The sequence below is a fragment of the Atractosteus spatula genome, chromosome 8 (genome assembly GCF_055471065.1).
Source record: "Atractosteus spatula isolate fAtrSpa1 chromosome 8, fAtrSpa1.hap1, whole genome shotgun sequence".
Lineage (NCBI taxonomy): Eukaryota > Metazoa > Chordata > Actinopteri > Semionotiformes > Lepisosteidae > Atractosteus > Atractosteus spatula.
The window spans coordinates 90276-107556 of record NC_142713.1 but is presented as its reverse complement, the minus strand read 5'-3'; the positions used below and the strand labels follow the sequence as shown (position 1 = coordinate 107556).

Genomic DNA, 17281 nt, shown 5'->3' with positions numbered 1-17281 from the left:
CCACACTGACAGGCTGAAGGAACTGAGTCTCTTTAGTCTGAAGGGAGTGTCCCACACTGACAGGCTGAAGGAACAGAGTCTCTTTAGTGTGAAGGGAGTGTCCCACACTGACAGGCTGAAGGAACTGAGTCTCTTTAGTCTGAAGGGAGTGTCCCACACTGACAGGCTGAAGGAACAGAGTCTCTTTAGTGTGAAGGGAGTGTCCCACACTGACAGGCTGAAGGAACTGAGTCTCTTTAGTGTGAAGGGAGTGTCCCACACTGACAGGCTGGAGGAACTGGGTCTCTTTAGTGTGAAGGGAGTGTCCCACAGGCTGGAGGAACTGAGTCTCTTTAGTCTGAAGGGAGTGTCCCACACTGACAGACTGGAGGAACTGAGTCTCTTTAGACTTGAACAGAGAGACTACAAGAGGACCTGATATAAACATTCACAATCTTCAAAGAACCAGGGGACACTGATGAAAACTACAAGCATGTGCATTTAAACTTGAGAACCAATAATGTATTCTTTACACAAAGGGTTGTGGGAGTGTGGAACACAATTTACCAGCCAGGATGGGAGACATGGTTAGTGTTCTCAGAGTGTGTGAGAGAGGGAAAGCTTTATAGATCTAGTCCTTTCAAACAACAAGGCAATGTGTGAGAACTGTTACGGATTTGTAGTAATAACGTGGTGCGCTTTGATGTTTACTTTGAAACTGTCCAGACCAATTACAATTGATGCAGCTTACAAACGAACACCAACAAAACACATCAAACAGAGTCTCCTTTTGTTCAAAATGAGCACCTTGATTATTCCGCACAGGTGACGCTGTGTTTCCCCATCAGCGTGCACAGCTGTGTCTCAATGAAACAGTCCCATGTGCAGATTGCTTGTTTACCTCCTTTATTGTCCCAGACTGCTTTGCAGGCCAGTAAAAGACAGAAAGCAATACACAATACATCTAACACTACCTGATCCCTTTAACAAATTAGAAACATACAAGCATGAGCTGAAAAAAAAGTCGACAACTTTAGGTAATTTTCGCAATTTAAAAGACACAAAGAAATAAGTTATCAGTGTTTGCGATAGGTACATACGATAAATATATGAAAAAAACAAAGTAAAATATACAGTCAGTTGTCTAAATTAAGCAGGTCAATAGCTGTGGAGATAAAAGATAACACACTTTTATTGCACTTAAATAAGGCAGTCTGAATCGATGATCTGAGGCTAATGCAGGCTTTGTACTCTTGGTTGAGACGATGAATAGAATATCTTATCTTCTGAACCTCCTGGTGACCTCCTGGTGACCTCCGGGTTCCTGTCCACACTGGCTTATAATTCCAGCCATTTTCTTCCTTCACACAGGTCAGAGATTGCCGGTCTTCCTCCTGGACTGAGCCAGGGAGTGAATCAGGAGGGCAGAGCCGGGATCCCTTACTGCAGTTCACACTGCTCACAGCACCTCCTGTCCACCGCAGAGTGAACTGCAGCAACAGCACTGACTTCACTCCTGATACTGGACACTGGTCACAAGCCCTGTAGTGGTGAAAATACTGCACAGGAATAATAATACAGTAAGAAACCGCAAGCCCTTTAGGCAGCAGAGTGGGGGAACAGCAGCTCTTATTCTGATGACACAGAATTCCAGGGTCAGAGGTTAGAGGTCACACGGCCCTCCGCAGATGACGTAATCTTAGGACGATCTGAGCATGTGCAGAGCCCCGAGCCCCGCCTCCCCAGCCCCCGCCCAGGGTGTCTGCTGTCAATCACACACTGGTACAGGGTTGGGAGAGGTGGTGACTGAGGCAGACAGGGATGGGGGGAAGAGTGGGACTGACTGTCCTTCAGCGCGATGGCGACGCCTGTCTGACTTTGTCATGTTTCCGAATCTGAATCTGGGAGGGAGAGAGTGGGATGAGATCCTGTGGCAGCAGCTGGGAGAGAAGAAGAAAGGTTACAGACTGTCTGAGAGAGACAGTGTGACATAGAACTCAAAGCGCAATGAGGGACCCCAACACTGGGCTCAACAGACCTCAGCAAGGATCTCTGAACCCCAACACTGGGTACAGCAGACGTCAGTGAGGAGCTCTGAACCCCAACACTGGGTACAGCAGACCTGAAAGAGCTCTGTACCCCAACACTGGGTACAGCAGACCTCAGTGAGGAGCTCTGAACCCCAATACTGGGTACAACAGACCTCAGTGAGGAGCTCTGAACCCCAACACTGGGTACAACAGACCTCAGTGAGGAGCTCTGAATCCCAACACTGGGTACAGCAGACCTGAAGGAGCTCTGAACCCCAACACTGGGTACAGCAGACCTCAGTGAGGAGCTCTGAACCCCGACACTGGGTACAGCAGACCTCAGTGAGGAGCTCTGAACCCCGACACTGGGTACAGTACACCTCAGCGAGGAGCTCTGTACCCCAACACTGGGTACAGCAGACCTCAGTGAGGGAGCTGAAAACATCAGATTTAAAAAAAAAGAAAGATGTTATCAAGATATATCATATAATCATTACATAATAATTATATAATATAAAATAATTATATAATCAAAACAATTGAAAGGATCAATTAGCGAGTAAGAGCTCATCTCCAGCAAAAACTACAATGCACATGATCAATAATCCTTCCTGCCACCAGAGGGCAGTGTGTACCTGAACAAAAGGCAGTTCTCACTGTAAAAAAGCCACATCAGAGCTTCTCGAACTGTGAACCCGACCTGGAGGCTGAGGAATGGGAACCCCTGTCACTGCCCATCGAGTCCCCAGAGACCAAAAGAAACTTCAGTCTGGTTTAGCCCAGTCCAGCAATGTTAAATACTGACGGGTGGGTCATTACAGAACCTGCTGACCTACAGAACAGCTCACAGCGGTATCCACCTTCTCACCTGAACTGCAGCTGATCCTACTGGCTCTCCCTCTGGCCTGCCTCTGCGCCTGACTCCCTCCAAAAGTCTACAGCCCAGCTGTTGGGCAAAACTATGTGAACCCAGTCCTTTTAGACAGGGTACAGTAAGTGGCTCAGCCCAGTCCTTCAGGGGCTCTGGGGGTCTTCAGTTAGGGGTTAAAGGCCACTGTGAATCTGGGCTCATGAAGACAGTAACTGGCTCAGTTCAGACCCTGAGAACCCCAGTCATGCAGATGTGACTCCCTGCTGTCTGCTGTGATCCCTCTGTATCGGGACAGAGCACAGATTTGACTGCTGTCTGCTGTGATCCCTCTGTATCGGGACACAGCGCAGATCTGACTGCTGTCTGCTGTGATCCCTCTGTATCGGGACAGAGCGCAGATCTGACTTCTGTCTGCTGTGATCCCTCTGTATCGGGACAGAGCGCAGATCTGACTGCTGTCTGCTGTGATCCCTCTGTATCGGGACAGAGCGCAGATCTGACTGCTGTCTGCTGTGATCCCTCTGTATCGGGACAGAGCGCAGATCTGACTGCTGTCTGCTGTGATCCCTCTGTATCTGGACAGAGCGCAGATCTGACTCTGCTGTCTGCTGTGATCCCTCTGTATCGGGACAGAGCGCAGATCTGACTGCTGTCTGCTGTGATCCCTCTGTATCTGGACAGAGCACAGATCTGACTCTGCTGTCTGCTGTGATCCCTCTGTATCGGGACAGAGCGCAGATCTGACTGCTGTCTGCTGTGATCCCTCTGTATCGGGACAGAGCGCAGATCTGACTGCTGTCTGCTGTGATACTGTACCTCTGTATCGGGACAGAGCGCAGATCTGACTCTGCTGTCTGCTGTGATCTCTCTGTATCGGGACAGAGCACAGATCTGACTGCTGTCTGCTGTGATCCCTCTGTATCGGGACACAGCGCAGATCTGACTGCTGTCTGCTGTGATCTCTCTGAGCCTGTACATTCAACAGGACTGACAGAAGGAGAAGGGACAGATACACAGACAGATGACAGACCCCCAGGCCAAGTGAATGACAGGACCAGCCCTTACAGACAGGACATTCTGGACCTCTGCTGTGTGAGAACAACAACTGGATGACGAAGAAAGTATAGGAAGAAAGAAGGAAGAAGGGCACACTGTTACCTTCTGGATGAGGATCTCTCAGCGTTTCTCTGTCCCCCTCTGTCCCCTCTCTCTCAGAGCCTTCACTGTTGCTCTTTCTCTGGTGTCTCTTCAGGTCCCACATGCCAATACAGTCAGGAATCTCAGCTCACTTGGTCTTTGACTTCATCATTTTTCTCTTTACGTATTTTTCTCTTCATTTATCAGATTTTCTGCCTCTTTCAATCTGTCTGACTACTTTCTGCCTCCCTGGTTTCAATTATTCTCTTTCCCTCGTCTCTCTCTCTCGGCTCCTCTGTCTCTGAGTTCATTCTCAGGATTGTGCCATCTCTCTCTCTCTCTTTCTCTCTCTTCCGAGCAGCTGCTCTAGAGCTGATTTTCTTTCTCCTCATTTCAGTCCAAGAAGGTGTTGCTGTGGCGACAGCCAATGGGAAAGGGCGGTAAGGCGCGGCACTTCCTGTGTGACAGGAAGTGGTGTCGAGCAGCACAGGAAATGAGACAGAGAGATAGAAAGAGAGAAATATACACATGCTGATTGCCTGGAGCAGACAGCGCATTCATTATTATCTTCTAGATCTGACAAAGAGTGAGTCCAGACACACCACCCAAATTACCCCAGGGAACTCTCTGGGTAAATAATTCCTCCTGTTTCCATTCTTACTCACTACTGGTCTCAGTTGTCACTGGTGTCCTTGTTACCCACTTGATCCTAACATGTTGTCCCACAAGTTGACTTTGTCAAATATTTTTGATGAATTTTGACAATCTTAAAACAAATATTCTAGGCAAAACTGAAAAGTCTCATTTCCAACAGGAACTTCAACAAAGAATCCTTGAAGAATCCAGTAGAGTTGTCTTCACCTTCATGACAGTTACTTGAATTTCTCTGTAGTCCAGAGATCACCGGTCCAGTCTGGGTCACACTGTACCCCTACAGTCCAGAGATCACCGGTCCAGTCTGGGTCACACTGTACCCCTACAGTCCAGAGATCGCCGGTCCAGTCTGGGTCACGCTGTACCCCTACAGTCCAGAGATCGCCGGTCTAGTCTGGGTCACACTGTACCCCTACAGTCCAGAGATCACTGGTCCAGTCTGGGTCACACTGTACCCCTACAGTCCAGAGATCACTGGTCCAGTCTGGGTCACACTGTACCCCTACAGTCCAGAGATCGCCGGTCTAGTCTGGGTCACACTGTACCCCTACAGTCCAGAGATCACTGGTCCAGTCTGGGTCACACTGTACCCCTACAGTCCAGAGATCACTGGTCCAGTCTGGGTCACACTGTACCCCTACAGTCCAGAGATCGCCGGTCTAGTCTGGGTCATATTGTGTTTGTGGGGTGTGTGATTTGTGTTCTTTCCCAGAAGCGTTCCTCAGTAATGGCACCTAATTGCGGTTCTTCAGGGAAGGGCTACGTGAGGAGAGGAATAAACAGATGGGAGCAGAGATGAGCTCCTCTCCCCCCCACTCTGCTCTCTCCCAGCAAGAGACCCTGAAGAGACCAGAGCCCTGAGTTCACAGTACACATTCAGCAGCAGTGCAGCAGCAGGCAGGTTTAGCTGTGTGTGTGTGCCTCTCAATAAGGCTCAGTGTCTGCGTATTAGTGTCAGAATTTGTGTTTACCAGTGTGTGTCGATTTGCAATGTCTCAGTGTCTCTCCCCATGTGTGTTAGTGTGTGAATGGCAGTGTGTGTAAGTGTGTGTGGGTCAGAGTGTTTGCATCAGTGTAGGAGTGTGTGTAAGTGTGTGCCTCAGTATGTGGGTCAGTGCGTGATGTCTGTGTGTGTCTTGATGCGTGTGTGTCAGTGTGTGGTATCTGTATGAGTGTGTGTGTTGGTGTGTGTGTCTCAGCCGTTATCTGTATGGGAGTGCCTGGAGCCACAGGGGTGTGACTGAGAGTCTGGGTGCACCACAACAACAGGAAACCTACAGGCACGCAAACAGGAAGTGCACTCCTGAGAGACAGAGAGAGAGAAACAATTACCTAACCCCAGAAATCTTTATCAGAGTCTCTTTTCTGCCTCTCTCTCTCCCTTCCAATCTCGTTTTCTCTGTTACTGCCAACCTCTCCATCCTTCTGTCAGATCAGCTCAGTGTTTGAGTAATCATTGAAATCAGGATGAATTAAGAACAGAGCGTGTGCTTGTGTTCCCCTATATTCAACTCTCACAGATTCCCCTCTCTTTCTCCACACTCCCTCTCTTCTGGACTAAAGAGACTCAGTTCCTTCACCCCCAGGGTCTTGACACAGGGAGGTATATAAAGGCAGAGCAGGCAGTGGTTTTGTCGTTAGCACACACGTTTATTAATTACTGTTCATCACAGCACATCACAGGGGTCACGCGAACAGCCGCTAAGCTAGTACTGGGTTTAACAGACAGCCACAGGTGTGGGCGGGAGACTGCGGAGTGCAGAGTGTGTTTCAGGTGCAGGCTGGCCAAGGGAGAGCAGCGCTCCAGGGAGCCCCTCGTCTGTGCTTCCCCACTTCTGTGCTCCCCCGGGAGCCAGGAGCTCTTTCTTACACAGCCAGAGGTGCGGAATAAATACCGAGGATATTTGCAGCAGAATTCCCTCGACTCGGCAAAGGGAAGGAGAGGTTGGAAAACAATTGTCGTCGCACACTTCTCTGAGGCCTACAGGTGCGACACCCACAGAAGCCCCCAGGCCACCCGGCGGCAGACGTGTCCTCCTCTTAGTCTCCCTGCTGGAGCGACTCTGAAACCAGGCTGGTTGCTCATTAAGAGTGTCTGTGAACTCTTAGTCTGAGAGACGTGTGTTAAACTGTCCTGAACTTCTTATCTGCAGGCCTTAGTTTGGGCTCCTTTTGACTTCATGTACTCGAATGTCTTCGCTCCCTCTGGCCGGAGTGAAGTCAAGTCGAGCAGAATCTCAGCTCTTCAGAAACCAGCGAGCAGGTGAGCTCGTGCAGGGCTCCTCAGGACACTGCTCTGGGCGAGAGTGTCAGGCAAGGCTAAAGCTCAGAGCCGCCTGTCTGACAGATCATCCAAGCGCTCTTGATTCTCAGCAGAGCCTCTGAAAGCTCGCTGATCGCGGGTCACTGTCAGGGAGCTGCAGTGCAGTCTCCCGGCGAATGAGCTGAGCAAACTGCAGCTCCATTAAAGACTCAGTGAGCTTCTGTCATTAAGAGCTCAGCGGCCATGAAACTAACCAGACACCCAGTGGCCTGAGATCGTGGGGGCTCTGCTCATGCTGGTGTAGCTGGTCTGTGTATGAGACTGGACAGATTTCACCTCAGCTCCCAGCGGTCTGCTCTCTACAGCTGGTCAGGCGGGTCCGAGGGTGTTTCCCAGTTAAAAACTTAAGAGGTCGAGATTCTGGTCGTTAGCACGTGTAATATATCACACACTCCTACAGAGGAGATTTTCAAGACGCAGCACCAACCACAAAGCCCCGCGTTATTCTTCCCAGGTTCTGGATAAACTGCCTTCTTTATAAGGGAGGAAGTAAGGGGATCTCTCAAGCTCAAAGAAAGCCCGTGTCCATCAGTCCAGGTGATCGGCCCATGTGGAGACGCGCTTGACCGCTGGCTGGGGCTCTGCTGCGTCCTTCACCGTCCGCGTCTTCAAGCCGATCGGCTGTGGTACCATCAGCCCTGATTGCCACTCACTGGGACTGTGTCCGACCGTTCCTGACAAGGTCAGTCTCCTCAGTTAAAAGAGCAGAACAAAGACCAGCTCTCTTCTATTGACACCATATTGATAAGTATGTTTTCAGAGTTGATGTCCCCAGACTTGACTGTCATGGACTAAGACAGTGGTTCCCAGGATCGGGATGGGGAACTCCTGGAGTGGTGTGGAAGTTACGTCTGGTCCCAGGTCTTCCTGTCTCACTGCTCCACGCCTGAGCACACAGAACCAGTGATGAAGGGCTGCCAGGCAGTGCTAAGAAGACACTGAGCCTCTGGCATGGGATTGGTCTGGATCCTCAGCCGTATTTCGCTGAGACCTTACAGCTATTTCCTCCTCTGCAGACATGTCCACGTCATTCACTAACTGAATGCATTCTTGTTGTCCCTGATTCTTGACTCTTGGGCTCCCTCAGTGACGCTGGTCAGGTATCAGGTCAGACTGCTGTGGAAGAAGGTTCGAGATTCATTGGCCAGAGTCTGGTTGTCACATAGCTGTTCTGACATCATGCTCATCCTTCTTTGTCCCTGATTCTGCTGCTTGCCGAGCACAGAGTCCTGAGCGCTCAGTCCTCTGTGGCCGATGTCAGCATCATGATTGTCGCTCGCTATTCTGGGAAAAGGCTTGAATTCCATTGGATATAAAAATATGTGATCTTGATTGTCATTGCTAGGAGAGCATATGGATGCGAATTTCATTGGCTGGAGAAAAATTAATGCTATTGGTTGGTAAGAATGTAAGCTTGTGTTTTATTGGCTGCAGAGATTATAAGCTTAACTCTTCATGGGCTGGTAAGAATAAAAACTTTAGTTTTATAAGCTTGTGAAAAGTTTGATTGCCATTGGCAGGAGAGCATTATCACCTGGGTAACATCTGCTGGTGAGAATACAGGCTTGAGCTGGTGGTTGTAGAAAATTGATGGTCAGTAGTAGCACAGGTGATGTCAGAAGTTCTCTTCACCCTCTTCACCATCTGGCAAGAACGTAGCCCTGTAACAGATTGCTGTGCCAGACATGCTGAGGGAGAGCTGCGATTCTGATTGATGACGAGGTGTGTCTGTTCTACTGCAGGCCCCTGGCACAATACTGGCACAACTGAAGACCTGGAGCTGCTGGTCTGGGCAGGGTCGGAGGTGCTGGGGTGGGGGACAGGACACTCACAGGGATCCATGGGGCTCTTGAGGATGTAAGAACTGGCTGCTGTCTTTCTCTGCCTCTCACTGTAGCCGTGGCCAGTACTGGCCCAGGTCCTGCTCCGAGCCGGGAACCTGCACCGGCACGGACACACCAGGGGAGATCAGACCTGAGGGGCAGAGGAGAGCTGGGTTGGTGCAAATGGAACTAATCTGCAAGGGACAGAGGAGAAGGGGGCGTGTCCTGTACAGAGGGAGTGAGGAGAGGGGGTGTGTCTAGTCCAGAGGGAGTGAGGAAAGGGCGTGTGTCTAGTTCAGAGGGAGTGAGGAGAGGGCGTGTGTCTAGTTCAGAGGGAGTGAGGAGAGGGGGCGTGTACTGTACAGAGGGAGTGAAGAGAGGGGGCGTGTCTAGTCCAGAGTGAGTGAGGAGAGGGGGTGTGTCTAGTCCAGAGGGAGTGAAGAGAGGGGGCGTGTCCTGTACAGAGGGAGTGAAGAGAGGGGGCGTGTCTAGTCCAGAGGGAGTGAAGAGAGGGGGCGTGTCCTGTACAGAGGGAGTGAAGAGAGGGGGCGTGTCTAGTCCAGAGGGAGTGAAGAGAGGGGGCGTGTCCTGTACAGAGGGAGTGAGGGGAGGGCGTGTGTACTGTACAGAGGGAGTGAAGAGAGGGGGCGTGTCTAGTCCAGAGGGAGTGAAGAGGGGGCGTGCCTAGTCCAGAGGGAGTGAAGAGAGGGGGCGTGTCCTGTACAGAGGGAGTGAAGAGAGGGGGCGTGTCTAGTCCAGAGGGAGTGAGGAGAGGGCGTGTGTCTAGTTCAGAGGGAGTGAGGAGAGAGGGTGTGTCTAGTTCAGGGGAGTGAGGGGAGGGGTGTGTCTAGTCCAGAGGGAGTGAGGAGAGAGGGTGTGTCTAGTTCAGAGGGAGTGAGGAGAGGGGGTGTGTCTAGTCCAGAGGGAGTGAGGGGAGAGGGTGTGTCTAGTCCAGAGGGAGTGAGGAGAGAGGGTGTGTCTAGTTCAGGGGAGTGAGGAGAGGGGGTGTGTTTAGTCCAGAGGGAGTGAGGAGAGAGGGTGTGTCTAGTCCAGAGGGAGTGAGGAGAGAGGGCGTGTCTAATTTAAAGTGAATGAGGAGAGGGGGGGCAACACTGACCTGTAGAGGAGTTGCCAGAAGCTGATCCCAGGTGAGAGGCGCCGTAGGGGGAGTCGTAGCTCCTCGATTGTACAGAGGGGCTGGGTGGGATCATACAGGAGTAGGAGGTGGAGCTCTGCGAGGGGACAGGCTGCTCCATAAAAATGCAAAACAAATTTCCTCTTAAACACTGTTGCCTTATCAAAATATGTGCAATAATTAAGCCACAATATTCAGGCTGTTAACTTCAATAGTACACAGTCAAGCTGTCCAGATGGTCAACACTGACGCCTAGTGGTGCAGGTAGGAAATGTGATGTCACTTCCCTTGTCCTCACTCCGTGCCCCTAATGTAACATAGTCTGAATTATAGTTTTAATTATTAATTGAAGAAATGTAAGATTTATGAGTTTGAAAAATGTAATAAGCACCATGATGAGAAAGACCCCTGGTGTGCAGTAAAGTCGGAGCATCAGAAATCTACTGAGAAGCTCATCTGATTCTAAACATGTAAGCTCCATGCTGACAGAAATCTCAGCCCAGATTCGATCCCAGGACCCTGGAGCTGTGATAGTGCTAGCCACACCATACCCTGTGTACAGCAGCAAGTTACAATACGTGAACCACAGCACAGCGACAGACTGCACACTGTAGTGTGCCGCAGAGTGATAGTGTCTGTATGGGTTCAAGGTGGACAGATATTTTACAGTCTCAAAGGCGACATTGAGATCTTGCGTGAGATGGAATTCAGAATTACTACCAGTCAACAAAGCGCTGACCCCCCAGTTTTGGAGGACTGAAGCACCCCAACAATTAGAGCTCAGCAGAAGGTTGTGGCATCTCACACTTCAAACACTAAACAACCGCAAGATGGCGAGAGAGTCGAGGAGAGAGTCAAGGATATTGAAGTTTGTACCTGGATGGGTAGACTGTTGGCCATCGTGAAGACAGGCATTGTGGGTATTGTGTTGTAACTGTTTGAGAGAGATGCTTCGTTTCGACTGAGAATTGATCCTGAGAGAGAGAGAGGTGTTAATACAGACACACTGACTGAACACTCCAGTAGATTAACACTGCACTGAGAGAGAGGGGTTAATACACACACACTGACTGGACACTCCAGTACATGAACACTGCACTGAGAGAGAGAGGTGTTAATACAGACACACTGACTGGACACTCCAGTACATTAACACTGCACTGAGAGAGAGAGGGGTTCATACACACACACTGACTGGACACTCCAGTACATGAACACTGCACTGAGAGAGAGAGGGGTTAATACACACACACTGACTGGACACTCCAGTACATTAACACTGCACTGAGAGAGAGGGGTTCATACAGACACACTGACTGGACACTCCAGTACATTAACACTGCACTGAGAGAGAGGCGGGTTAATACACACACACTGACTGGACACTCCAGTACATGAACACTGCACTGAGAGAGAGAGGTGTTAATACAGACACACTGACTGGACACTCCAGTAGATTAACACTGCACTGAGAGAGAGAGGGGTTAATACACACACACTGACTGGACACTCCAGTACATGAACACTGCACTGAGAGAGAGAGGTGTTAATACAGACAAACAGACTGGACAATATAGTCCATTGACACTGCACTGAGAGAGAGGGTGGGGCTAATACAGACTCTGTTTAATAAATGAGTAAACATAAATTCATATATTAGTACATTTTCTCTGAATCAGAAACAATCACAGATCTTGATTTTATAAGTATGAAAATTGCAGTTATTTTCTTGTGCCAACAGTGCACAGTGTAGATGAGTGTTTTAACAATAACATCAGACATGTGACCCACAGCAATGGACTCCAAACAGGAATGGACAGACCTGAGCCATTGCCATGGTGATAGACACTGGAGTTGAAGGAGGTGCTTAGGGGGGCGTGTCCAGAGGAAGCCCCACCCACCGTCCGCCTTTGGTTACGCAGCTTCTCCTCCCTCCTCCACTTTGCTCTGCGATTGGAGAACCAAACCTGTCAATCACAGACACAGAGGTGCAGGGTCAACACAGTGATACAGACTGTCCTATCAGAACTGAGCTCACAATAATCGCCTGTCTTCCAGTCTCTATCATCAATTTGCTTAGTGTTCACTGAAGAAAATCTTGTATAGTGCTGTCAGTTGAAAAAAAGAATAGAACAGCAACACTGGTCCAATCTGTCTGTCCTGCACTACTGAGCCTCTGTGAGGGCGAACTTGTCTGCAGCCGAGTGTTCGTCTCCTTATTTAATTCTCACTCTACTGCCAATGGGAAAATCCTTTTGCATGATTTTGATTTCCGTATATGGGTACAAAGAAGGAGGGAGTGCTCACTGTCTCTGTGTTAAACTCTGTGCGTCTGTGTCTCCTGCCTCCATGTCCTCTCTCTGTCTTTCTTGCTCTATCAGATTCGGTCTCCATCTTTCTTACTCTGATTCTCTCCTAGTTTGAATTCCTTTCTCTCCAGACACTGTTCACCAAAGAATCAGGTCAAGCTTTTGACCAATCACGAGGCATGCAGTGTCCCTGTGAGCCAATCAGATGTCAGCCTGAGGCTAAGGGTGGTGTGATTGACAGGTGAGGTCGACAGGCCCCAGAGGGAGAGACAGACAGTGAGCAACAGAGAGGAAGGTCCAGCAGCCTCTATGAGTAACACTCAGCAGCTTGGAGCATCAGTGAGTCCTACTGGGAAATACAGACAGACCACAACACAGCAACACACACTGAGAGACACTGACACACACATGCACACAAATACCGACCTGACAGGTTGACACACTGGGACAGAGACACACTGCGACAAAGACACACTGGGACAGACATAGACAAACTGTCACACTGGACAGATAGAGACACACTGGAACAGAGACACACTGACACACTGGACAGACAGAGACACACTGACAAACTGACACACTGGACAGACAGAGACACACTGGGACAGACAGAGACACGCTGAGACACTGGGACAGACAGAGACACGCTGAGACACTGGGACAGACATGGTACCTGAATTCGAGCTTCGGGAAGGTCTATCTTGGCTGCCAGCCTCTCTCTCGCGAAGACGTCGGGATAGTGCGTCCTCTCGAACTCTGAGAGAGACACAGACCGGTGCTCCTTCAGGACTGGGGAGGGGGTCAGGGGTGTGAATGTGCTTGGGGGGTGATTACTTTATCGATCTATTGATTCTGAGGGGTTACTTTGAGTCTGGAACTGACTGGAAATACAGGACTGGAGACTGGGCATAGCAAGGCAGCAGTTCAATGTGTGCAGATCTCACATTAATATAGTTATGAAAACTTTTACTAACTTTCAGTTTGTCCCTTTGATATAATAACCCAAAGACATTAGAACAGAGCAGATGCTGATTGTGTTAAAGCCTGGACACTATGTTATTACTATGTGATGAAGAAACATGCTGCAATGCTCCTGCAGTGTAAACTTGATCCAGGTTTTGTACATTGAGAACCTCACTGCACAGCTCCTGGTATGAACACACTGTCACTTACACATGCAAACGTACTCAATAATACACAGGCACTTGACTGTCACTCACTGGCTCTCAGAGTCCTACCCTTCACACACTCATAGTCACACACTCGCAGTGACACACACACGCAGTGTCACACACTCGCAGTGACACACACTCGCAGTGTCACACACTCGCAGTGACACACACACGCAGTGTCACACACTCGCAGTGTCACACACTCGCAGTGACACACACTCGCAGTGTCACACACTCGCAGTGACACACACTCGCAGTGTCACACACACGCAGTGTCACACACTCGCAGTGACACACACACACTCTTGGAGTCCTACCCTTCTCCAGAGCCTCTATCTGCTCCTGGGTGAAACTGGTCCGGTTCCTCTGCAGTTTGCGTTTCAGCTGCAGGCGCAGCTGGGACTCTTCAGGGTCCTCGGACCCAGGGCCACCTCCCAGAGCCTCTCCCTCCAGATTACAGCCCTCTGCCAACGGGACACACACCGCCGTCAGACCCTCACGCTGCTCATCAGCTTCCTCCAATCTAAACTGCCGCTGGAGTCCCACGGGAGTGGCAGGACTGTCGTAGCCCCCAGAGGCAATTTCTGCCTGGAATTATGCCCCTCAAACATGTTGGAGTATCTCTGGAAGTATAGACCGTAGTGGCCTGGTTTAGGTCTTTAAACAAACGTAAAACCGTTTTTTATAGAATTTGAATTGGAACTGGCAGCTCAGCTATGACACTTGTGTTGGTCTTTCCCATCAGTGAGGAGGGAAAACAGCCTCCTGTGTCTTTTCCCAGCCCAAGCCCACAGAAATACTCAGCCCATGAGCATCGTGGGCCGATAACATCTCTCATCTTTAGAGCAGCTTTGCAATCTTGCCCTGTGTCTTCGTGGCCCTGTAACCCTGTGACCCTATCAGCCGGCAGCCGGGAGAGAGCACCGCTGTCCCAAGCACCCCGCGGTGTCGGGGTCGGGGTCAGAGTCTGGGTCAGAGCTGAGGTCAGGAGAAATAAGACACTTACAGGGAAGCGTATCTGTGAGAAGTGTGCAAGAGCTATAAATACTACAAATACTAACATGCTCTGCAGGATCTGTACGATGATGCAGTGCTCAAAGCACAGGTGCTACTGCCATGTGGGTCTCAGTTCGATCCCCTGCACTACTACTGACTCAGTCTGCATCACTCTGAAAGAGTTAATGAACCTCCTCCTGCTCTGTTCTCCAGACAAGACTGTAGCTGTAGTCACTGATGTTATATCTCACCCCTTAAAAGCCTCTGATGTCATAGTTCACTTCCCCAGCCTATGACATCCTATATCACCCATTCCTAACCTCTGATGCCATAGTTCATCCCTCCCAGTCTATGATGTCATAGTTCACCTCCCAGCCTTTGATGTCATATCTCACTCCTTCAGACTCTGATGTCACAGTGCACTGCTCTGGTCCCTGTGTTTTCTATCAGAAAGCCACTCTTACCATTTGTGTGCTGTGTTGGCACAGTGCTGTCCTGGTGGTACCAGCTGGTGGGACCACTCCAGTTAGACCCGCTCTGCAGATTGATCATGGCCAGCTTCTCATACATGCCCTCTATACCCATCGACCTCTGACCTGTCACCTCTCACCTACACCCTGACCTTCCACGCTGGTCCAATGGCAGGAACTGCAAATGAGAAGAGAGGAAGTGGCTGAGGAATATTGAACTCCGCTGTACCTGGAACAGGGATGTACAAGCCATTCCATTCAAATTTCACAGCACTCCTGACTGTACTGCAAAACAAAAGTTTCTGGATATCCCACTCGTGATGTCCAGGGCTAACCCCAGCAGTCCCAGCTGTCAGCCAGGATCCCGATCCCTGTCCTCCTCGGCCCCCTGCCTGCTGTCCCTGGAGGAAGAGGCCTGGAGTCCTAACCCTACCACCAGCTGCGCCCTCGACACAGCCCTGCCTGCACGGACACGCTGGTGCCCTGGCACACTGCTATTGTGAAGGGGTCTGTGCTGCACGGAGCTGGACACAGCCCTGCCTGCACGGGCACGCTGGTGCCCTGGCACACTGGTGTGGCGAAGGGGTCTGTGCTGCACGGAGCTTCGCCTGCAATCGCACACAACAACAGTTTACAGTGAGTGTTCAGGAGGCTTGACAGCAGCCGTGTTCAATCAGCCTCAGCTGTCCTGATTCAGAATCATTCCTGACGTCACTTCCTCATGTTAAAAAAATAAATCCGATACGTCAGGCCCCTCCTCTCCCTCACACACGTCTCCTGCCCCCCTCCTCCTGCCCTTTGCTCTTCTGCAGCTGCCCCTGGGTCTCCCCTCCCTCCACAGGGGGTCGCAGCCTGCACTGCTCTCGCCAAATTAATTTTTTTTTCAGCATGGAATAAACCTATTACTTGTTCCTTTGCAGCCTACGCATGCTGACGCAGCTACCCACCCAAATTAATTTACTGTGACTTAAACACCCAATTAACATTCCCAGTTTACTCACTTCTTGAGTGTTATTATTCCCAGTCAACCTCAATCTGTACAGCAGATTTACCCACAGAGTTGAGTGAGAAAGCAGAAGAGCTCAGGAGGCTGCCGTCTGCAGAATACATGTACGACAATACAATGTACGACAAAAAAACAAACATAGATAAGCAGGTTAAAAAGACTGGCAAGATGATAAAAGCAGGTTTTCTTCAGTCTAGGTACAGAACCCGCTCCTGAAAATGCATCTGTGACAAAGGAGGGAACACAATTCATCTCTCTCGCCAGCTCCCGTCCTTTAAAGGTCTTCTCTAGGACCAGTGAAAACTGATTTAGTGCTCATACAGCCTTAGTGAAATAGTTAGGCGCCAGTCCATTTACTGACTTTTAATTTTAGCATTCAAATTTCAAAAAGCTAATTTGTAGGCAACTGGAAGCCAGTGTAGTGAGACCAGCGCAGAGGTTGGAGGTGCAGTTTCTCTGTTCTAGTTAAAACCCCAGCAGCCGCAGCCAGCACTGGCTTGTGACTCCAGCCTGGAAAGCAGTCCGGTACTCTGATCCAGAGGAAACATTCCCCTCAGCCAGGGAAAGAAAGGAGCTCATTTTCACTAGATCTGAGCATAAAATCAGGACAGTAAACCTCACATTTCTTTTCCTGGAGAAATGTAGTAAGACCTCTCTCTTATCGGAGCTCCATGGCGGAGATCTCCAAAATCCCGTTTCTGACATCAGCGAGAGACTGTAAAGACACCGGACACTGGGGCTCTCAGGACCAGCTGGGATAAATCCCACTTCCACCAGCTTCCGAATAATCTTTGCACTTTGAGAAAGAAAGGACTGCAGCAGAGCTTCTGAGCTTGTGTGGCCTTCAGCAGTGACCCGGAATATCGGGAATAACGGTCTTCTGGAAATCAGAAGGCTCTTACCCAGCGGATCACACTGCTGGGATCCAGTCTGGCCTAATCGCTGTCCTAATGCCACACAGAATTGTAAGACAGCGTAGGAGCGATGTGATGGGGAAGGAGAAAGGCTATCAGCAACAGTCCATCCCGGCTCTGGGGGATCTTGCGATTTCCCTGCACGGCGGCTTCAGAAATCCTTTATCGAGAGAAAGGAATATTGCGCACGCCCAGCCTTCAGACCCCGCGCCTCAAACCAGCACCCACCCCCCTGGCTGTGCTGAGCAGGCGGACGCCCCACAGCGACGGTGGGGTAAACGAGGGGTAACGGGGCTCAGGCGGGGGGGCAGAAAGGGGTCACCCGCGCAGCCCGAGCCCAGTGTTCCCCTCTCCCGGAGCTCCTGCCCTGCCCGGTCGGCAGCAGGGACAGCTCTGTCCCGCCTGCAGCCTGCGGACCACCGCGAGCTGGGGGTCCCTGTTCCCGCGCCAGACTTACCTGCA

General features: G+C 50.4%; 1 protein-coding gene and 1 long non-coding RNA gene across 3 annotated transcripts; both read right to left on the bottom strand.

Annotated features, from left to right (window-relative positions):
- Positions 1–868: 868 nt before the first annotated feature.
- Positions 869–4372, bottom strand: LOC148828913 (uncharacterized). The gene is made up of 2 exons (XR_016091502.1): positions 4039–4372; positions 869–1919 (listed from the first exon to the last, which is right to left on the bottom strand). It is a non-coding gene; the product is annotated as an uncharacterized LOC148828913 (long non-coding RNA).
- A 4510-nt stretch (positions 4373–8882) lies between these two features.
- pax10 (paired box 10) lies at positions 8883–15916 on the bottom strand. Of its 2 annotated transcripts, XM_088923630.1 has the most exons (8): positions 15901–15916; positions 14894–15077; positions 13751–13897; positions 12935–13017; positions 11775–11919; positions 10829–10926; positions 9935–10064; positions 8883–8968 (listed from the first exon to the last, which is right to left on the bottom strand). In XM_088923630.1, exons 2-8 carry the CDS (start codon positions 15012–15014, stop codon positions 8883–8885), a joined length of 810 nt encoding a protein of 269 aa, XP_088779756.1. In that variant the 5' UTR covers positions 15015–15077; positions 15901–15916. The 2 variants fall into 2 exon arrangements, with proteins under 2 accessions (XP_088779756.1, XP_088779757.1); XM_088923631.1 differs by lacking the exon at positions 15901–15916 and having other exon boundaries at positions 9935–10093; positions 10888–10926; positions 13751–13880; positions 14853–14999.
- Between the last annotated feature and the right edge of the window lie 1365 nt (positions 15917–17281).

Coding starts and splice junctions, on each gene's coding strand:
- pax10 (XM_088923630.1), bottom strand. CDS start 15,014: ATGGGTATAGAGGGCATGTATGAGAAGCTGGCCATGATCAATCTGCAG. Junction 13,018..13,750: donor GATAGAGGCTCTGGAGAAGG/GTAGGACTCCAA, acceptor TGTCTCTCTCAG/AGTTCGAGAGGACGCACTAT. Junction 8,969..9,934: donor TTCTGGCAACTCCTCTACAG/GTCAGTGTTGCC, acceptor TCTGCCCCTCAG/GTCTGATCTCCCCTGGTGTG.